Consider the following 22,978-nt stretch of genomic DNA (forward strand, 5'->3'; position numbering starts at 1 on the left):
TTCCCATTTAGAAAATAGTCTATGTCTCCATTCCTCCTTCCAAAGTGCATAACCTCACACTTTTCCACATTGTATTCCATCTGTCCACTCACCTGATGGAGGAGCAGCGCTCTGAAAGCTCGTGATACCATTCTCGGCCTTTTGGCTAAGATCAAGTGTATGGACGGCAGCCCATGGTCGGCCGCGCTTGGTTGAGGTCATTGGGTTACGCTGAGGCTTCATATGTTTCATATGAAGCAATTTTTTAAAGCGGCATCTCGGCCTTTTGGCTAAGATGCAAATGAGCTCAAGTCTTGGAGGAGGATCCTCCCCCTTCTCCAATCAGCTTGACTCATGTCGATCAGGCCCAGGACAGGGTGGTTTTGGTCTCCCGTCCTGTCTTGTCAGCCTGGACCTGAAATGTCTCAACTTGTTGAGACTCTGAATTGGATTTGATTTGATTGAATTGGAAAAGTATAAAAAAAAATAAACCTGTTGGACTTTAACCTGGTGTTGCAAAAGTTCTTACTGTGCCCAGCCTTATAAAGTCTCGGCAGCACATCCCTGCTTTTGCATTCTAGTGCTCTCGAAATGAATGCTAACATTTGTCTTCCTAACGACCAACTCAACCTGCAAGTTAACCTTAGGAGAATCCTGAACTGAAAGAGACCTTCTCTGAAGTCCCCAATATCAAGTGAACCTCAGTGTGCAAAGTACACATGAGTAATATCTATCTAATTGGGCAAGGGGGGGTGCTCACCATTTGTGGAACCACAGTCCTATAAGGGGGGAGGGGGAGTCAACAACTTTCGGGAGAAATCTGCAGCTCAGGTCTTTGGTCGAGTTGGTGCATGCAGCGGGAACGCTAAGTTAGGAAGATATTTTTAAAATAGTCTAGCCTTTATATTGTAGGGATGTCTCCCCTTACACTATTTCCTTCTCTCCCACCCTCGGCCGCTGAAAGCTCCTCCCTTCAGTGCCTGGGGCCAATTGGAGAGGGTTGGCGAGAGGTGCATTTATAAAAGCAGCGAGCTCCAGTGTGCCGTATCAAACTGGAGCGATGTCTTTGCAGAGAGGGTTAAGGCGCTTACTGGAGAAACAGCTCGGCTGGTTCCCCAAGCAGAGACGATCGGTGCATTCAGTGGGAATAATAGGAGCACCATTCTCCTACGGCCAGGTAGCTAGCAAGCATTATTTAATGTTTATTTTTGATACACCGCTGAATGTATCTGTTTCCATTGTAGCTTTTCCTTTGCTCCATTTGTACATTTCAATCCAGTGCGTGTTGGGGTGAAATTAAATCGCCGGCTGTCTTATCTTTTTACAACATGATTGATTTCCCGGCCTTGTTTTTCCTCGCACTACATCAACAACAAAACCAATGTCTTTCTGTTCGCACAGAAGCGGCGAGGGGTGGAAGGTGGGCCCCGAGCGATCCGGGACGCCGGCTTGGCGGAGAGGCTATCGGGGCTGGGTGAGTGTTGTGGGCTGGGCTGCCACTCTGGCCTCGGGCACACAGCCAGACACAATGTTAGAGCTCTGCATTCATGTGCTCAGATCGCCCCTCTTTCAATTTCCCCACGCAATTGGAGGGAGCCTATGTCTAGCCTTCATTTTTTTAAAAAAACGTTATTCCTCTCCCAGCATTGTATTATCAAATTTCAGTTTTTTTTAAAAAATAAACAGATACTGTAAATAACTTTTAGCTCCTGCACTCTTTCCCCCTCCCTTCCCTTTTGATTTCTATCATTAAGACTTTACACCACATGGTGTATCCATTCTAGAATGTGGTGAGCTGCCCCACACACAAACACAGGCGGTTACTTTGTAGAAAGTATTGCACTTGCTGCTGGGAGCCTGTGCTAAGGGTCTGTCCCTTTCCTTGGCCCTCCTCTCGGGGTAGCTTCAGGCAGTGCTAGCTCTTAGGGCAGTAAACTTGCATCGACCCGTGGACCTGAGAATTGACTTTAACTTTCTGGATTCTGATAAGCAAACTTATCGACCTAAAATGTTGTTGCTTCCTTCCCCTCCACAGACACTGCCTGACCCGTCTTTCTGTTGCATTTGCAATCTTTTTGCTTTTTTGAGTGAGCTACGGTTTATTTCAAACCTTGTATCTCCTTTGTATGAAGTTTCTTGTTACATAGAAACAAGAAGCAGGAGTATGCCATTCGGCCCTTTGAGCCTGTTCCAACATTTATCTTTATCATGGCTGATTGTCGAGTTCAATATCCTGATCTCATCTCTTCCCCCCCCCCCCCCTTCCAAATCCCTTTAGCCCCAAGAGCTATATCTAATTTCTTCTTGAAATCACAACGTTTTGACCTTAACTATATTGTGGCAGTGAATTCCACACATTCACCACTCTCTAGGTGAAGACCTTTCTCCTCACCTCAGTCCTAAAAGGTTTACCCCTTATCCCCAAACTATGACCCCTAGTTCTAGACTCCCCTGCCATTGGGATCATTCTTTCTGAATCTACCCTGTCTAACTAACCCTGTTAACATTTTAGGAGTTTCTATGAGATCCCTCTCACCCTTCTAAACTCCAGTGAATATAATCCTAACCGGCTTAGTCTCTCCTCATATGACAGACCTGCCATCCCAGGAATCAGCTTGGTAAAACTTCGCTGCACTCCCTCTATAGCAAGGACACCAAAACTGCACACAATACTCCAGTGTAGCCTCACCAACACCCTGTACAATTGCAGCAAAACATCCCTATTCCTATACTCAAATCCTCTCCTTTTTTAACAGATTTCAGTGACTCACTTAATTACCACTGGTGCTACAGTGGTAACATTCTTGCTTTTGCTCCAGGGACTTGGAGCACTAAATCCTGGCTACACTCATCTGTTGGTCCTCTCGGATGGGGGACAGGACGCCAGTGATCTTGTTTCATCATTTAGACCTGGTGTCCTGACCAGTGTCCCCTCCCCAAACAACATCACTATGTTTTTTTAAAATGTAGTCATTTTCATGTTGCTGTTTCTGGGGTTCCAGCTGTGCATATTGTGATGTTGGTGTACCTTTAAGAGATTTTTTTGGTTTGTCTGGGGGAGTCTTTATTGCTGTTTAATGGGGGTTTATTTACTTTTACTGGGATATTTGACTGCATTGTTAGGAGAAAAACTGGTTGGCAGGTCAGGTGACAGGTGCTCTTGTTTTCAGTTTGAGCTGCTGTTTAGTTTGGGTTTTGGAAGGGACAGCATGCTGAAAAGAAGTGTTTCTCTCTCTCTCTTTCCCTGTTCTATTTGGAAATTCTGCTGGTTAACTGAAAACAAGGTCTTGCCTTTCTGGGAGGGGGCTGGAGAAATCTGCTGTTGGTGATTTGCCTAGAGTCCCTGGTGTTTTGGGAAACTGTTCTGAGTCTATCCAGAGAATTGCAGGACACTATTCCAGTATCACATGAGTGTTGGTGTATACTGTATTAAACCTGTTCTGAAGGGCCTTGTTTATGGGTTTGGTTTTATTGAGACAGCTCCTATATTTTATGGGTTATACATTTTCATGTTTGTTTGGGTGTTGTTTGTTATTGATAGAAGTTAAGTTTACGTTTATTTATTTAGTGTCACAAGTAGGTTTACATTAATACTGCAATGAAGTTACTGTGAAAATCCCCTAGTTGCCACACTCCGGTGCCTGTTCGGGTACACTGAGGGAGAATTTAGCACGGCCAATGCACCTAACCAGCACATCTTTGGACTGTGGGAGAAAACCGGAGCACCCGGTGGAAACCCACGCAGACACGGGGAGAACGTGCAAACTCCATACAGATGGTGACCCAAGCCGGGAATCGAGCCCACGTCCCATTGCGCTGTGAGGCAGCAATGCTAACCACTGTGCCACCATGCTGTCAGTTACTGTTAATATTCTTACTATACGTGTTAACTATATTCTTAAATAAACTTTGATAAAAGCTCCCAAGTTGGCCATTTGAATCATACCTGAAGTGAAACCTATCATGCTTATCCTAGGCAAATTCAAGATGCAAAACTTATGATTCAGGCGGGCTCCATAAAACACCTTGGAGTTTCTGACCTGAATCATAACAATATATAGACTGCTGTATTTCCCACAATACTGACAGTGTTTGAACTTAAAATGCTTGTACTTAATCAGAACTAAGCAGCTTTGGAATATATCCTGACGCTGAGGCCTGATAACCGTGATAGTGTGACCAGGGCTAGTGAGTGGGCTGCATGAGTGGCCCTCCATCTCAGTGGGCCACGAGATTGAAATCGGACTTGTTCACTAACTGATTCCATGAGTAAGACTGAATACATTTAATACGTGCCAATTATTTCATAATGAGTTCTTAAAAAATGCTGAATCATTGACATATTTAGAAGGACGCAATGTTCTAGTGATATTATCGCTGGACAATTAATCCAGAAACTCGGCTAATGTTCTGGGGACCTGGGTTCGAATCCCACCACAGCAGATGGTGCAATTTGAATTCAATAAAAAGTATTTGGAATTAAGAATCTACTGATGGCCATGAAACCATTGTCAATTGTCGGAAAAACCCATCTGGTTCACTAATGTCTTTTAGAGAAGGAAATCTGCCATCCTTACCCAGTCTGGCCTACATGTGACTCCAGAGCCACAGCAATGTGGTTGACTCTCAACTGCCCTCCAAGGGCAACTAGGGATGGGCAATAAATGCTGGCCCAGCCAGTGATGCCCATGTCCCACGAATGAATAAAAAAACTGTCAGCAACTTTAAATGGTAAAAACAAAAGAAATTCCGACACGGGGAGCGCAGGGCTCTGAGTCAATGTGAGCAATCAGCACGCACCTCACCTCACTCGCCCCTTGCTTTACCTGTGAATCACTTCAGTCACACTGGCAGGAAAAAACTACACTGATGGAAATCAGCGAAATGTGGCACCCCTGCACATGGGCAATGGTCAACAATGAATTGTGGTGCTGTATTCAAAACACTGCTGGGAGCCATATCCATACAATCCCCTACAGTTCAGAAGGAGGCCATTCGGCCCATTGAGTCTACACTGACTACAATCCCATCCTGGCCCTATTCCCGTAACCCCACATATTTACCCTGCTAATCCCCTGACACTAGGGTCAATTTAGCATGGCCAATCAACCTAATCCGCACATCTGTGGAGTGTGGGAGGAAACACACGTAGGCCCCAGGCTGCTAGTTGCCCTCCACTGTGCCATAGCAATGCAGACCTGTTGCTGCCTAACAGAAGGAACAGTTGTTATGACTTGAGATGGGAAGTTGCAATGAAAAGACATTGAGGTGCAAAATAACTGAGGTGTCACTGGTGACTTATCTGCTAATTCGGGGAGGAGCTCACTGCATATCAATGGATACATGGCAACATTTCTATTTTCCTTGTTTTTTGGTTTGGGAACTGTGCTGCCTCAAGTTGCTCTGGAAAAGTGTCAGGAATCACGCTGGCGTCTACCACCCCCAATAGCAAGGTCAGTGCAAGGTTGGGATTGACATTTTGTTCCGGTGTGGCACCATCTACATCAATCTTCATCCTAGTTTCTTCCAATGCATTCCTTCCAACTCCCTTGCTTCTCACGCACTTAATTTGTTGAAATTAGAAGAAGGATGAAGGTAGCCAAAAGTAATTGTAACTCCAGCTTGTGACAAGACTGTCTGCCTCAGAAGCCTGGATAATAGGTAAAGCTCTGTGGCTGAAAACCCAGGCTTTTGAAATGTGAATGCTAAGACGTGGATGGTAATATGAAGTTGTAGAGTTGAGGAGAAATGACTACTTCCAAAGGGTTGTGAATCTGTGGAATTCGCTATCCCAGTGTCGTGGATGCTGGGACAATGAGTAAATTTAAGGAGGAGTTAGACCGATTTTTAATTGGGTTGCAGGGTTATGGGGATGAGGGGCATATCAGTCATGATCAAATGGCAGAGTAGACTCGATGGGCCGAATGGCCTATTTCTGCTCCTATATCTTATGTACTTGTAAAATTTGCAGACAGACCAGAGGACAAATGAAGTGCTTGAAATTACAAGAGGATAAAAATAAACTCTCTCTTTTTTTCAAAAAAATGACATCCAGAAAGAAAATGTCAGTATTTCACTCGCTTGATCAGAGCTGAAAAATTAGAAATCTCTTGTGTGGAGGGAGCAGAAAGAGGGGTCGGTAGGTGTGGTCAGATGACACAAGCATAGTCAGAATGGTTGCAGGTGAGCTGCATTGAATGTGTGAGGATGGTGCAAGACGGTGTGACATTTCATGACAGCAGATCTCCTGGTAGGAGTAGCTACAAACAACAGCCACTGACACTGTTGTTGGAACCAAGCGTACAGTTTGGGTAAATGGAAAGTGCTGCTCGTTTTGTTTCTGACACACAGGCATATAACCAACATCTCTTCTGCAGGTTTTGCTAGTTTTAGATTTGATGATCCTACACTCCCAAGTTTGTTTTTTAAACTTGGAACCAAATTCTTACCCTATTAAGAGTGTGGTATAAATAATAGTGACATTACAACATCAATAATAAAACCATTCAAACTGGAGCAACTATCTGCTTTTTGTTTTTCAACAAATACCCGAGATTGAACTACTTTAAATTAAATATTTTTAATGAACGTTTGCTCTCTAACTCGAGTCATTCTGTCCTTTCCTAGTTTCTCCTGTGTTCTGGCTTTATGTCACCATCCTTGTTTTGTACTTGTAGCCATCCAAACATCACACATCTAATGCTTCTTCTCCTGTCTTGACATCCAACTCTGGATACTTTTGGGGTTCCATTGTGGCTCCTTTCTAGATTCTTCTGCTGGTGACTTTGTTTGTAACGGAAAATGTAGCCTGTGGGGGATACCAAAGGCCACCAGCAAACCAGCCTCTCATCCATTGATTCCGCCTACACTTCCCGTTGCCTCGGAAAAACAGCCAGCATTAACCAGTCCAAAGATGTGCGGGTTAGGTTGATTGGCCAGGTTAAAAAATTGCTCCTTAGAGTCCTGGGATGTGTAGGTTAGTGGGATTAGCGGGTAAAATATGTGGGGGTAGGGCCTGGATGGGATTGTGGTCAGTGCAGACTCGATGGGCCGAATGGCCTCCTTCTGCACTGTAGGATTTCTAAGGACCCCATGCACCCTGGACGACATCTCTTCCACTTTCCTCCATCAGGAAAAAGATACAAAAGTCTGAGATCACATACCAACCAACTCCAGAACAGCTTCTTCCCTGCTGCCATCAGACTTTTGAATGAACCTACCTTTTATTAAGTTGATCTTTCTCTACACCCTAGCTATGACTGTAACACTACATTCTGCACCCTCCCCTTTCCTTCTCTATGAATGATAAGTTTTGTCTGTATAGTGCGCAAGGAACAATACTTTACACTATATCCCAATACACGTGACAATGATAAATCAAAATCTTACTGTTTGGTAATACTAAATGATCCACAACTTCTCATAAAACTTGACAATACCAAACTTGGAGGTGTGGCAAACAAAGGAAAATATTGGTTGGTTGATTGCAACAGAACATGGGCAGAAGAGATGGAACTTAATCCCACAAATGTTGACGTGACATATATAGGGAGAGGCAATATAGATATTGTGCCACATAGTTCCAGTGTGTGCAGAGACAGCAGGATCCAAAATAGTTGGCAAGAGTGAGTAGTTAGCAAAGTGTACAGGATCTTGGGCTTCACAATTAAAGTTTTTAATTAGTCACAAGTATGCTCACATTCTCACTGCAATGAAGTTACTGTGAAAATGCCCTAGTTGCCACACTCCGGCACCTGTTCGGGTACACCAAGAGAATTTAGCATGGCCAATCAACCTAACCAGCATGTCTTTTGGACTGTGGGAGGAAACCCACACAGGCCCTGGGAGAACATGGAAACTCCACACAGACAGTGACCCAAGCTGGGAATCAAACCCGGGTCCCTGGCATTGTGAGGCACCAGAGCTAACCACTGTGCCACCAACAAGTAAGTTAACTTTTAAAAATTCTGGTCACCACACTTTACAATGTGTAGGCTCCTTGGGGTGCAGAGGAGATTTGCCAGAATGTTTCCAGAGATTGTTGAGGGGAGGGGGTGGATTTAAGCTACAAGGTTAGGCTAGAAAAGCTGGGATTTTCCCCTTGGAGCAAAGGAGATAATGTTACACATGATTGGCACCTTTTTATGCAAGATCAACAAGGAGTAGCTGATGGCACAAGGACTAAGGGACAGGGTTTTAAAGTTTGGGCAATAGACAAGGGGACCATGAGGAAAATCTTTTACACAAGAATGGGTATGGCCTGGAACCCTCTGCCCATGAGGGCGGTGGAAGCAGCAATAATTTCTAAACAAAATTGGGCGTTTGAGGGAGATCGAGGTGCAGTGAGAGGAATGAGACTGACTAGATTGCTCTATGGAGACTAGGTGTGAACTCGTTGGGCTGAGTGGCCTCCTTCTGTGCTATAATAATTCATTGACTATTGCTTGGCTCCTGCCGAAAGCCACTCTAGCTTTTCATTCCATTGATTTCGGCATGAGTGAGCAATGTTTGCTGATGTTATCAGGAAGACGTTTGGATTTATGTCCATCTGTAAATTCCTCTTTTGCAATTTCATCAGTTCCCAATGTTCTTTGCTGGCCTTGAGGTCAAACCTGTTCCAAACCCCTGTCCGTGCTGCATCTTGTACCACATGCTGTTCCCACATCATGCTTGTCCTTTCCAACAAGTTCCTTGTCCATTCCAGCAAATTCTTCCCAGATATTACTGATCGCAAGCTGGACTCACCAATCAAACTCCATCTGCATTAACAGGGCCTTCAGCTGCCTTGCCATTATGGCAACTCTTGCTCTGCATCTTAAAGTTTCAACAGCCTTCTTTTAAAAACATGCCTCGAGCTATTTACTATGAGCACAATAAATCAAGCTGGCCCATCTAACCTGAAAGTATTAATCACTTGTTGCAGCCAAGGAGGCCATTCAGGCCACCCTATCAGTGCTGGTTCTCAACAAGAGCAACTCACTTAGTCCTGTTCACTTGCCTTATCCTGATAGATTTTGAGATAATTATCTGATTCTTTTGAAGGCGTCAATTGAATCTGCCTCCACCACACTCTGGATCCTAACCATTTCACTGCACCATTGCTTATTTTGCCAATCGCCTTTAGGGGTGTTCTCTGGTTTTTCATTCTCTCCATGTTTACTCTGTCCAGACCTTGTGATTTTTGGATATTGCAATCAAATCTTCTCTAGGGAAAACGGGTTCAATTTTTCCAAGCACCAGAGACCCTAGTTCAATTCTGGCCTCGGGTAACTGGCTATCTGTGTGGAGTCTGCACGTTCTCCGTGTCTGTGCTCTGCATGTCCTCCGGGTGCTCCAGTTTCCTCCCACAGTCCAAAGATGTATAGGTTGGGTGGATTGGCCATGCTAAATTCTCCCTTTCGTGTCGGGGAGATTAGCAGGGTAAGTACGGGGATACGGCCTGGGTGGGATGATTGTTGTTGCAGGCTCGATGGGCTGAATGGCCTCCTTCTGCACTGGAGGGATTCTTTGAAGTATACAGACAAAGTTAAACTTTGATTATAACCTGCACCCCTTTTAATCACAAGGCTATTATATGGCTGGGAATTAATTCCCATTACAACCTGCAATTGCTGTTGACGTATCTAAGAGATGCACATGTCTTGTGAGGACTAGCTGCAAACCATGTCTGACGCTTATCAGTTGCCAGCCTTCCACTTTCAACCTTGTTGTAATATCATTTCAATTCTGGTTTAAAACTTTAGCGAGCAGGACTAATCGAGGCAGATCCCTCACCCACAGCACTTTGCAAAACCCCAAGCTTGATGGAGAACCGAGAAATGTGATTGACTATCAACAGATCATAGTCTTAGGATAAGGGGCAGCAAATTTAAAACCGAGTTGAGGAGAAACTACTTCTCCCAAAGGGTTGTGAATCTGTGGAATTCGCTGCCCCAAAGTGCGGTGGATGCTGGGACAGTGAGTAAATTGAAGGAGGAGTTAGAGAGATTTTTAATTGGGAATGGGTTGAAAGGTTATGGGGAGAAAGCAGGAAAGTGGGGATGAGGAGCATATCGGCCATGATCGAATGGCAGAGCGGACTCAATGGGCCGAATGGCCTAATTCTGCTCCTATATCTTATGAACTTGTGAACAGTCTTCAGATTTTCGACTTTGCATCCTCTGTCTTTCCCCATATTCCCTGAACTCGGTTGAGATGGCTTTAAACTTCATTTCGCAAAGCAGAGAAGGGTGGGGAGAAATAAATGGTAGATGTTCGGCTACTGAAACTGGTAGCAAGTGCCCCCGAATGGTTGCTGATGACGTCGGGTCAAAGGCAACAGACAAAGGGAAATATAAATATTTAAACCCTCATTAAACATTAATATGGAATTTACTGTGCATGTCATGCTCCTTATTTGGGCATTACTATTCTGCCAAGTCATGCCTGCAACTACACCCTTTCATGACCTAGATGGAGCTTCATGAGCTCTGGCCCCTTGACACTACCTATCACATCGGTAACACACCACATCTCCTTACTTGAGAAAGGATATACTGACACTGGAGAGGGTGCAGAGGAGATTCACTAGGTTGATTCCAGAGTTGAGAGGGTTGGCTTATGAGGAGAGGCTGAGTAGACTGGGGCTATACTCATTGGAATTCAGAAGAATGAGGGGAGATCTTATAGAAACATGTAAGATTATAAAGCGAATAGATAAGATAGAAGCAGGGAAGTTGATTCCACTGGCGGGTGAAACTAGAACTAGGGGGCATGGCCTCAAAATAAGGGGGAGCAGATTTAGGACTGAGTTGAGGAGGAACTTCTTCACCCAGAGAGTTGTGAATCTGTGGAATTCCCTACCCAGTGAAGCAGTTGAGGCTACCTCATTGAATGTTTTTAAGGCAAAGATAGATTTTTGAACAGTAAAGGAATTAAGGGTTATGGTGAGCGGGCGGGTAAGTGGAGCTGAGTCCATGAAAAGATCAACCATGATCTTATTAAATGGCGGAGCAGGCTTGAGGGGCCAGATGGCCTACTCCTGCTCCTAGTTATGTTCTTCAGTTAATTTGATTTGTGATTAAAAGAACAGGAAGCTTTTCCAGTTTCTCCCCCTGCCCCTGCAGACAGTTGTAAATCGTGGGCAACCCTTGTCTGCATTATCCAACATGCATGTTCCATTGCAATGTGAAAGGCTTTTTATTTGTAATTGGGCAGTACCTCTGGGAGAAAACATCAAGATTGTATCAGCTGCAAGAAACATTCCTAATTTCTTTTGGTGGTGCTTTGTTTTTTGTTCTTCTGTGCTGCAGCTGATTATGGATCTATAGATGAAACAGTTCTCTCATATTGCTGAAAAAAAGACATTGGGTAGGGTTTTATGGCCTCTCAAGCTAGACCGGAAATTCCCGGACCCTTGCCTGAGGTGGTAGAGTTCTGGCAATGCTGTCAAAACTTTCTGATCAGAACAGAATCGCAAGAATACCAAATCTCGGGACGGGAGAAGAGAGTGCTGATTGGTTAGCAAGCAAACTCTTGATTGGTAGAGGCTGTTGCCATGTGGAATGTACCAGGGAACAGTTAACTGCCAAGCTTTTGTTTAAATTCAAAACCCAGGCAGTTCAAATCTGGTCGGGGCATTGCCATGGGGAATGAACCAAGGAATGGCTGTTTTCCATCAACCCTGAACCCCAAGCTATTGTTTAATATCTTCAGTATCAATCCTAAAGTATCATGAGGTATGTGGGTAAGAACATCAGGTTAGGAAGTACAGTGAACCCATTGCTGTTTTGACCAGAGCTGCATATATGTAGATTCCCGAGTAAGAGTCCATTGATAATGGTTTCAGATAAAGCTCGGCACAACATCGTGGGCCGAAGGGCCTGTTCTGTGCTGTACTGTTCTTTGTTCTATAATGGTTCGGACCAGGGATTTGTGCTGCTTTTATCCTGAGTTTATCTGACCGCTATGATAGAGTACTTGTTCCTCAGATTTGCGAGTGCCAGTGTTCCAGCGACCAACCTGGTCTGAAACCACTTGTCCACATGACGTTCAGAAAGCTTATGTGCTGGTTTGTTCTGCTTATTAATCCATTCGGCCCATCGAGTCTGCACCGATTCTCTTGCAGAGTATCTTGTCCAGGCCCTATCCCCATAATCCCCCACATTTTCCATGGTTAACCAACCTAACCAGCACATCTTTGGAGTGTGGGGGGGAAACTGGAACACCTGGAGGAAACCCACACAGACACTGGGAGAACGTGCTCCACAGTGACCCGAGGCTGGAATTGAACCTGGACCCTGGCGCTGAGAGGCAGCAGTGCTAACCACTGTCCCACCGTGCTGTTTGCATGCTCCAATAGTTTTTGAAAAAATATATAACCAGCTGAAAACATTCCAATGTACTGGATTTTCATGTCGTCGCTATTTTTCCTGACCGCATCCTAATATCAGCAGAGTAGTAACTTGCTTAAGCGGAGATTGTATAAGTTCGAGGCAGTCATGCAGCAATCTTCAGATCCTGCCCGGGGACAAGCTTTCTGCTGTAGCATCAGAGGACCCAAGTTATAACTGAAACCACACAACTCTGGGACTTGACTGGGAAGACACTTTGTTTCTGCTTGTTGGGGAATGTAAAACATCGTGTCAGGATAAGGAGCCGATCGTTTAGGTTTCAGATCAGGAGTAATTACTTCACTCAAAAGAATATGAACCATTGGAACTCTTTACCCCAGAGCAATGTGAATGTTCCATTGTTAAATACATTTTATTTGGTTTATTATTGTCGCATGTAATAGTATACAGTGAAAAGTATTGTTTCTGGAGTGCTCTCCAGACAGAGCATACTGTTCATAGAGAAGGAAAGAAGAGATTGCAGGATACAAAGAAAATTACAGCACCGGAACAGGCCCTTCGGCCCTCCATGCCTGCACTGACCACGCTACCCAACTTAACTAAAATCCCCTACTCTTCCGGGGACCATATCCCTCTATTCCCATCCTGTGCATGTATTTGTCACGACGACCCTTAAAAATCACTACCGTATCCACTTCCACTACCTCTCCCAGCAACGAGTTCCAGGCACCCACCACCCTCTGTTTTTTTTTAAATCTGCCTCTCATCTCCTTTAAACCTTGCCCCTCACACCTTAAACCTATGCCCCCTAGTAATTGACTCTTCCACCCTGGGAAAAAGCTTCTGACTATCCACTCTGTCCATGCCTCTCATAATTTTGTAGACTTCTATCAGGTCACCCCTCAATCTCCATCATTCCAGTGAGGACAAACCAAGTTTCTCCAACCTCTCCTCATAGCTGATGCCCTCCATACCAGGCAACACCATGGTAAATCTTTTCTGTATCCTCTCCAAAGCCTCCAAATCCTTCTGGTAGTGTGGCGACCAGAATTGAACACTATATTCCAAATGCGGCCTAACTAAGGTTCTATAAAGCTGCAACATGACTTGTCAATTTTTAAACTCAATGCCCCAGCCGATGAAGGCAAGCATGTTGTATGCCTTCTTGACTACCTTCTCCATCTGCATTGCCACTTTCACCCTTCCACTGCTATCCTCTGTCTTCTTTGACCGAGCTAGTTTTGTATCCACGTAGCCAGCTCACCTCTGATCCCATGTGACTTCATCTTCTGCACCAGTCTGCCATGAGGGACCTTGTCAAAGGCCTTGCTGAAGTCCATGTAGATAACATCCACTGCCCTACCCTCATCAATCATCTTCGTCACTTCGTCGAAAAACTCTATCAAGTTAGTGAGACATGACCTCTCCTTCACAAAACCATGTTGCCTCTCTCTAATACATCCACTGATTTCCAAGTGGGAATGAATCCTCTCTAATAATTTCCCTACCACTGACGCAAGGCTCACCGGCCTGTATTTACCTGGATTATTCTTGCTACCCTTCTTAAACAAAGGAACAACATTGGCTATTCTCCAATCCTCTGGGACTTCTCCTGTAGCCAGTGAGGATACAAAGATTTCTCAAAGTCCCAGCAATTTCCTCCCTTGCCCCTCTCAGTAATGAATGTAGTCATAGCTAAGGTGTAGAGGAAGATCAATTTCATGCAAGCTAGGTCCATTCAAAAGTCTGACAGCAGCAGGGAAGAAGCTGTTCTTGAGTCGGTTGTTACATGATCTCAGACTTTTGTTTCTTTTTCCCGACGGAAAAAGGTGGAAGAGAGAATGTCCGGGGTGAGTGGGGTCCTTAATTATGCTGGCTGCTTTGCCGAGGCAGTGGCAAGTGTAGACAGAGTCAATGGATGGGAAGTTAGTTTGAGTGATGGACTGTGCTTTGTTCATGATCCTTTGTAGTTTCTTGCGGTCTTGGGCAAAGCAGGAGCCACACCAAGCTGTGATACAACCAGAAAGAATGCTTTCTATAGTGCATCTGTAAAAGTTGGTGAGTTGTCGTGGACATGCCAAATTTCCTTAGTCTTCTGAGAGAGGCTGGAACAGAGCCTTGGTGTCTCAGGGAATCAAGGGATATTGGGAGCAGGCGGGAGAATGAAGTTGCAGCCCAAGATCGGCCATGATCATGTTGAATGGTAGCGCAGGCTGAATGAGGTCAGATGGTTTACTCATGCGATGTCCTGTGACGTTCCAGTAACATCTGTGGAAGGAGCAGCTTGGTTAGTGATCTCTCCTCAGTACTGGGAGTACTTGAATACGTAACAATTTTAAGTAAGGTTGGGGAATGTGACCGAGAGAACACTCTGTCATAGTGGTTAGCACTGCTGCCTCACAGCGCCAGGGACCCGGGTTCCATTCCGGCCTCGGGTCACTGTTTGCGTGGAATTTGTACATTCTCCCCATGTCTGCGTGGATTTCCTCCGGGTGCTCCAGTTTCCTCCCACAGTCCAAAGATGTGCAGGTTAGGTGGATTGGCCATGCTAAATTGCCCCTTAGTATCAGGGGGACTAGCTAGGGTAAATGCATGGAGTTACAGGGATAGGGCCTGGGTGGGATTATTGTCTGTGCAGGCGCATTGGGGTGAACTGCCTCTTTCTGCACTGTAGGGTTTGTATGATTCTATTTTGAGATCTTTGGCCAGAAAGCAACATTTTCTTTTTGAGACTAAAGGAACTTTGTGTGGCCTTCCAGCCTTTTGCTGGTCTTATTTGTTCTAAAGGTTGGGCCCCAAAAAGGGGACATTAGTGTGCATTAGCAGAGAGCAAATGGACCCATCCCAATAAGTTGCTTACTAGAAAAGTGATCAATTCATAGCATCAACTTCTGGAGTCATTTAAGAATACAGCAGGTTTTCTTGCATAGCAAGCAGGGACATATTAAAAGTAACTTATTAACAGAGATCTTTACTTCGTGCAGACTCACTCTTTTTGGTCCCCTCCTCTTAACCTTCCAAATATATTCAAAATAGTTTTTGCTTCTCTGTGCTAAAGACAGGAGGATTAAACCAGGAACCCCAGCAAAATCATTGAGTCCTTTCAGTTGCAGTCGCAGGTTTGGCATCCTGTGTTGTGTTCTGTGACTTGTACTGAGAATGTAGCACACACTTAAGTACAGAAGGAACAATGAGGGATCAGAGTTCCTCTACTTGTGTCTAAAGCTGATGTTAGCCTGTCAGCGTAATTTAATCTAGTTATCAAACCTGACAGCACAATTATTAGATTAGTGCAACTAAATGGTTCAAATGGAACATTTTTTTTTTGTCAATTGTTTTCATAGAATCCCTACAGTGCAGAATGAGGCCATTCAGCCCATTGAGCCTGCACTGACAACAGATTCACTCAGGCCCTATCCTCGTAACCCCACATATTCGCCCTACTAATCCTCCTGATGCTACAGAGCAATTTAGCATGGGCAATCAACCTAACCCACACGTTTTTGGACTGTGGGAGGAAACCAGAGCACCCGGAAGAAACCCACACAGTCACGGGGAGAATGTCTGTGTGGAGTTTGCAGTGACCCAAGCCAGGAATCGAACTCTGCTCCATGGCACCGTAAAGCAGCAGCGTTAACCACTGTGCCACTGTTTGCTCCTGTACAGCAGAGACGAGTGAGCAAATTGGGTCAGTTGACCAGAGACCTAACTTGACCAGTCATGTAAATACTGAGGCAACAAGAGCAAGTCAGAGGCTGAGAATTCTGCGGCAAGTAATTCACCATCTGATTTCCTCAGTCTGTCTTTGTGCACCTGTCACTGAAAGTAAGCACATGTACAGCAGGCAGTAAAGAAGGCAAATGGCCTTCAAAGTAGGAGGATTTGTGTATAGGAGTTGGGTGTTTTATGGCAACTGTATAGGGTGTTGGTGAGGCCATTTTTGGTGTCCTTATCTGTGGAAGGATGTCCTTGCTATAGAGGGAGTACAGTGAAGGTTTACCAGGCTGATTCCTGGGATGGCAGGACTGTCATATGAGGAGAGACTAAGCTGGTTGGGATTGTATTCAGTGGAGTTTAGAAGAGCGAGAGGGATCTCAGACTTATAAAATTTTAAACAGGATTAGACAGGGTAGATTCAGAAAGAATGTTCCCAATTGGTGGGGGAGTCTAGAACTAGGGTTCATTGTTGGGGATAAGTGGTAAACCTTTTTGAACTGAGGTGAGGAGAAATTTCTTCACCCAGAGAGTGGTGAATGTGTGGAATTCACTCCCACAAAATAGTTGAGGCCAAAACATTGTGATTTCAAGAAGAAATTAGATATGGCTCTTGGCTAAAGGGATATGGGGGAAGGCAAGATCGGGATATTGAGTTTGATCAAAATGAATGATGGAGCAGGCTTGAAGGGCCAAATGGCCTACTCCTGTTTCTATCAACAAGGCACAAGTCAGGAGTGTGGTGGCATAGTTTTCACTTAACTGGATAAAGCAGCTCATTTGATCAGCATCCTAATCTCCATCTTAACATTCACTGCCTCCATCACTAGAAGATAAGTGACAACAGTATGTACCGTATCAAGCTACACTGCAGCAATTTTCCAGGGCTCCTTCAACAGTACCTTCCAAACCCCCAACTTCTACCACTTCAGACTAGTACACCAGGATAGAAACACCACCATCTGTACATTTACAAAGAACAAAGAAAATTACAGCACAGGAACAGGCCCTCCAAGCCTGCACTGACCATGTTGCCTGTCTGAACTAAAACCCCCTACCCTTCCTGGGACCATATCCCCCTCTCCCCATCCTATTCATGCATTTGTCCAGATGCCCCTTAAGTCCTATGTCATCGTTTCTTTGCTGTCGCTGGGTCAAAATCTGGAAACTCCCTCAAACACCACTGTGGATGTGCCGACATCACAGACAATAACGGTTTAAGAAGCCTTGGCACCAGAATGTGGCCCTGCCACATTCTACGAAAGTGATTAAAACATTTAACTTAAATCTCCAATGATGTGTACCTTCTGGGTTTTAAAATTGACGCAACCCTCTGGAGAAGCAGGTGGGTCTCATTTAAATGACATGTAGGAATGGAAATTGAACGAAAGTTTACCCCCTGGCAGATCTGCCAATCAAAACAGCCAAATATGTCCTAATCCACTAAAATATATAAGAATTCCTTCCCTCCCCTTAGCCAACCTGGCTCCAGAAAGTCTGTTTCTATAAAAGTAGACTCGGATCGCCTCTACTTTCTCAAAACTAAGGAGATTTGGCATGTCCACTATAACTAACTCCAACTTTTACAGATGCACCATAGAAAGCATTATTTCTTGTTGTATCACAGCTTGGTATGGCTCCTGCTCTGCCCAAGACTGCAAGAAATTACAAAAGGTCGCAAATGTAGCCCAGTCCGTCACAGAAACTAGTCTCCCATCCATTGACTCTGTCTACACTTGCCACTGCCTCGGCAAAGCAGCCAGCATAATTAAGGACCCCATGCACCCTGGTCATTCTCTCTTCCACCTTCTTCCATCAGGAAAAAGATACAAAAGTCGTGAGGTCACGTACCAACCGACTCGAGAACCGCTTCTTCCCTGCTGCCATCAGACTTTTGAATGGACCTACCTCGCATTAAGTTGATCTTTCTCTACACCCTAGCTATGACTGTAACACTACATTCTGCACTCTCTCCTTTCCTTCTCTATGAATGGTATGCTTTGTATAGCGTGCAAGAAACAATACTTTTCACTGTATACCAATATATGTGACAAATCAAACTAATATTCTTTCCACATTCCATCTGAATTGAATGGTAGTCAACTAACATCCAACATAGTAATGCTACATACTTGGGGAGAGAATGTCTTTTACGTTTTAGTAAATTGGTAGACTGGTATATTGGAGAGGGGTAAATTCCTCGTCAGACAGACAAAGCACAAAGATGTTGACTTTCAATCAAAACATGGCTACCCAAGTGAGAATCCAATGAAGAGTTTGGAAATGGGCACTTGCTGCATTTCACAAGTCACTGAAATGTCATTTCTAATGTAGACTGCTACTTCTCCAAAATTCATCAAGTACTTGATTTTCAGGTTGTAAAGTGTACGACTATGGAGACCTGAATTTCACCACTGTGCCTAATGATACACCGTATAACAATGTCCACCACCCAAGAACAGTGGGTTTAGCCAACCAGTCATTAACTGAAGCAGTCAGCCGAGCAGTTGGTGATGGCCACCTAAGCATTATGCTTGGAGGAGACCACAGGTGAGTTCACCAACAGCAATTCTAAAGTTTATTTATTAGTCACGAGTAAGGCTTACATATGGGCGGCACGGTAGCACAGTGGTTAGCACTGCTGCTTTACAGCTCCAGGGACCTGGGTTCGATTCCCGGCTTGGGTCACTGTCTGTGTGGAGTTTGCACATTCTCCTCATGTCTGTGTGGGTTTCCTCCGGGTGCTCCAGTTTCCTCCCACAGTCCAAAGATGCGTGGGTTAGGTTGATTGGCCATGCTAAAATTGCCCCTTAGTGTCCTGAGATGTGTAGGTTAGAGGGATTAGCGGGTAAATGTGTAGGGATGTGGGGGTAGGGCCTGGGTGGGATTGTGGTCGGTGCAGACTTGATGGGCCGAATGGCCTGTTTCTGCACTGTAGGGTTTCTATGATTAACACTGCAATGAAGTTACTGTGAAATTCCTCTAGTCGCCAGAGTCTGGCGCCTGTATGCATCAATGCACCTAACCAGCACGTCTTTTAGAATGTGGGAGGAAACCGGAGCACCCGGAGGAAACCCTCGCAGACAGGGGGAGAATGTGCAAACTCCACACAGTGACCCAAGCCAGGTCCCAAGTCCCTGGCATTGTGAAGCAGCAGTGCTAACCATTGTGCTACCGTGCTGTCCCTAAATTCTAAAATCATCTCCATCTGAAAACAAATTGTTGCAAGAAGTTGATTGCAATTTAAATTGCATTAGAATTTTGTGGGGGGAAACTTGGACACTGGCTAAATCTGAAAATACTGTTTGTTGCCCCTGCACCGTGTTAAGTTTTTCAAAGCGTGCTCATCACATTCTTTCCTTTTATCATTAATATCCAGTTTAGGAATTGGTTCGGTCCATGGACATGCACAGCAGCGACCTGATTTATGCATCATATGGGTGGATGCGCATTGTGATCTAAACACACCTCTTACTTCAGTGACTGGTAATCTGCATGGGCAGCCAGTGTCATTCCTTATCAGAGAGCTCCAGGACAAGGTAACATTTATATCGACATTAAACCAGTTAATGTCAGTTTTTTGTCTTAATAAATCTCAGAACTGTCCCAGCAAGATTTGCTCCGGCTGTATTTAACCAGTGTAAATTTGCTGCCAAAATTAGAAGTGACTTTTTTTTAAATTAAAGATACCATCACTTCCTGGATTTTCCTGGGTCACTCCTTGCATCTCCGCAAAGGACTTGGTTTACATTGGAATTCGTGATGTCGATCCTGCTGAATTGTAAGAACATTTCTTGAATTTAAATTTTATTTATTAATGTCACAAGTAGGCTTACATTAACACTGCAATGAAATCCCCTAGTTGCCACATTCCAGCACCTGTTCGGGTACACTGAGGGAGAATTTAGCATGGCCAATGCACCCTAACCAACACGTTTTCGGACTGTGGGAAGAAACTTGAGCACCCAGAGAGAACCCACACAGACACAAGGAGAACGTGCAGACTCTGCACAGTGACCCCAAAGCAGTAATCGAACCCAGGTCCCTGACTCTGAGGCAACAGTGCTAACCACTTTGCTGCCCATTTCAATTTTAGTGTTGCTATCTTTTGAGATGAATTTGATTTATTGTCTTATGTATTGGGATACAGTGAAAAAATATTGTTTCTTGCGCACCATACAAAGCATACTGTTCATAGAGAAGGAAACGAGAGAGTGCAGAATGTAGCGCTACAGTCACAGCTAGGGTATAGAGAAAGATCAGCTTAATATTTGATTTATTGTTGCATGTATTGGGATAGTGAAAAGTATTGTTTCTTGTGCACTATACAGACAAAGCATACCATACACAGGAGAAGGTGCAGAATGTATGTTAGTCATAGCTAGGGTGTAGAGAAAGATCAGCTTAATATAAGGTAGGTTGAAACGGACAGTTTTGCTTTAGGCGGCTAATATATCGCTGAGGGTCTAGCTGATTTAAAACTCAAACTATATATTCAGCCTATTGCTTTAAAACTTTTATACATTTTCATACCAAGTTCCTTTTATTTAAATCAGTACTTCCATTTTGATATGCAGGACACAGTAAACCAAATTTTGTAAAACGTATAATTCAGTATTTCAAAAAAAAAGCTTGCTGTATAATGTAGCACTTGACAACCTTGAGATACTCCCAAACACTTTTTGACAAGTATTAATTTGGAAGTACTGAAATCCTTTGCACATCAAGTGGCTACACAATTTAAATTTGACGTGGACATTTAGCACACAATCCTTTTGAAAAGTAACATGGAATCTTTTGTTCATCTAAACCGATATGACATTGTTACAATATAGTCCCCCCACAGTGGTGCCTGTCTCGAGTGTGTAAGCCCTAAAGTGGCCTTAAATCCACAACTTTCACTCAAAGCATTTGCAATTTAACTTGGCAAACTTTTTCTTCTTTTTTTCCTACCAACAGCTACATCCTGAAAACCTTTGGCATCCGATACTTCTCTATGAAAGAGGTGGATCAGCTCGGAATACAAAAAGTAATGGAAAGAACCTTTGATCACCTTATTGGAAAGTAGGTTTCAACAGAAGAATCAAATGTTGCGATGTTTTACTTTGGAAAATGACCCCTATGTTCCAGACAGCTCCGCACTCCTTGCAGTGAAGTTTATACAGTCTATGCCAACATTGATGGGTTAAATTTAGTGAAACTTAATGCAAACTAAAATCAGGGATGTAGCTAGAAGGGCAAAAAAAACATGTGGAGATGCTGGTGTTGGACTGGGGTAGGCACAGAAGGAAGTCTCAACACCGGTTAAAGTCCAACAGGTTTATTTGGTAGCATGCACTTTCGGAACACTGCTCCTTCATCAGGTGAGTGAAGGGTTCATAAACGGGACATATAGGCACAGACTCAATTTACAAGATAATGGTTGGAATGTGAGTCTGAACAGGTAATCAGGTCTTTACAGGATGATGAGGGGTATGGACGGTGAGTAGGGAGCAGCTGTTCCCCTTGGTTGAATGGTCAATCACAAGGGGGTATAGTTTGAGGGGCAGGAGATTTGGAGGGGATTTGAGAACTTTTTTTTTGCTCTAGGGTGGTGGGAGTCTGGAATGTACTACCTTCCCAGGCAGTGGAGGCCGGAAACCTTTATATAAAAATATTTGGATGAGCACTTGAAATATAACATTCAAATATATGGGATTAGCATGTCTTTAGGGGGTAGTTATTGTCGGTGCAGACTCAATGGGCTGTTTCTGCACTCTATGACTAAGCATAGATTAGCAATTGTTACCTCCATAAGTATGCAAATCTAATTTAGAATGTGTTCTTTTCAGACAAAAAAGACCAGTGCACCTGAGTTTTGATGTGGATGCTATTGACCCATCTTTAGCTCCTGCAACTGGCACTCCAGTGATTGGAGGATTAACTTATCGGGAAGGAATGTATATTGCAGAGGAAGTACATAACACAGGTATGAAACAAATAGCCCAAGGGCAGCTAGCTGTCTATCCAAGTTTACCTGTCGGGCTTTATTGGGGAGGGTGGAGGGAATACAATTTAGTTCAACCGTTCTTGGGCTTTGCTGCCATGAGTTGACTTGTTTTTCTTAAACTGGCCATTTGCTTGCATTAAATTGCAGTGACTTTTTTTTTTATCTCTTGTGCAGGGATGCTGTCTGCAATGGATCTGGTAGAAGTCAACCCTAAGATTGCAACTTCAGATGAGGAACTTAATGCTACAGTAAACATTGCTCTGGATGTCATCTCCTTTTCTTTGGGACAGGCCCGAGAAGGTTCCCATGGCAAATATGAAGAACTGCCGACACCCAATGCAACATACGGGACAAATGAACAGACGTTACGGCTTTAGGACCTTGGTTGGAGAAAGGAATCAGTGTCTCGTTTGTACAAATTCATTTTCCAGAACTGCGATTTAGGAATAGTATTTTGTTCCACATACACTTTATCCTTGGGACACAGTGTGTTCTCAGCCCTTCCCTCTTTATTCATAAGGTAATGTGAACAAAACCCACCTGAGCTTTTTCTATACATTCCAGTGCGAAGAATAGGATGAATTATCATTTCCCTATTCAACCAGCTGGAGATAAATTTGGATAAAGTTGTCAAAGTAGCTGTTTTCTAGCCAGGAGAGAATCTCAAAAGCTCAGTGCTTGTTTGCATAAAAATCCTTTAAGGTTGTTGGAGGGATAAATTGGTATACTGTTAATAATGTATATTAAATTTTCCCTCCAGCCAATAACTTAAGACCAATGGGACATTTGTTAAATATCAAATGACTTTATTAAAAGTTTGTGCACATTACTACAATGTAGTTATTGGCAAAGTTTAGGAGACTGATCAAATGCAACTTAATTTGTTAAGTTTCTTCATCTTGCTCCAAGATACTTCATCAGCTGCAAGACCCATCAAACCACAGGGGAGTCCTCTAACCAGGTT

At 44.0% G+C, this 22,978-nt stretch overlaps 1 protein-coding gene across 1 annotated transcript; it reads left to right on the plus strand.

Moving 5' to 3' along the window:
• The first annotated feature begins 795 nt into the window (after nucleotides 1-795).
• Nucleotides 796-22,843, plus strand: arg2 (arginase 2). The gene is made up of 8 exons (XM_078233329.1): nucleotides 796-1,156; nucleotides 1,381-1,453; nucleotides 18,401-18,575; nucleotides 19,405-19,564; nucleotides 19,712-19,806; nucleotides 20,985-21,089; nucleotides 21,857-21,993; nucleotides 22,189-22,843. The coding sequence occupies exons 1-8, from the start codon at nucleotides 1,040-1,042 to the stop codon at nucleotides 22,389-22,391; spliced, it is 1,065 nt and encodes a 354-aa protein (XP_078089455.1). The 5' UTR covers nucleotides 796-1,039; the 3' UTR covers nucleotides 22,392-22,843.
• Nucleotides 22,844-22,978: the final 135 nt, after the last annotated feature.

Source organism: Mustelus asterias, chromosome 18 (assembly GCF_964213995.1).
Source record: "Mustelus asterias chromosome 18, sMusAst1.hap1.1, whole genome shotgun sequence".
In the NCBI taxonomy this organism is placed as follows: Eukaryota; Metazoa; Chordata; class Chondrichthyes; order Carcharhiniformes; family Triakidae; genus Mustelus; species Mustelus asterias.

Excerpts from the sequence above, each read along its gene's own strand:
- arg2 (XM_078233329.1), top strand. The coding sequence starts at position 1,040 with ATGTCTTTGCAGAGAGGGTTAAGGCGCTTACTGGAGAAACAGCTCGGC. Across the intron at positions 19,565-19,711 it reads TCAGAGAGCTCCAGGACAAG|ATACCATCACTTCCTGGATT; the intron begins GTAACATTTATA and ends TTTAAATTAAAG. Across the intron at positions 21,994-22,188 it reads AGAGGAAGTACATAACACAG|GGATGCTGTCTGCAATGGAT; the intron begins GTATGAAACAAA and ends TCTCTTGTGCAG.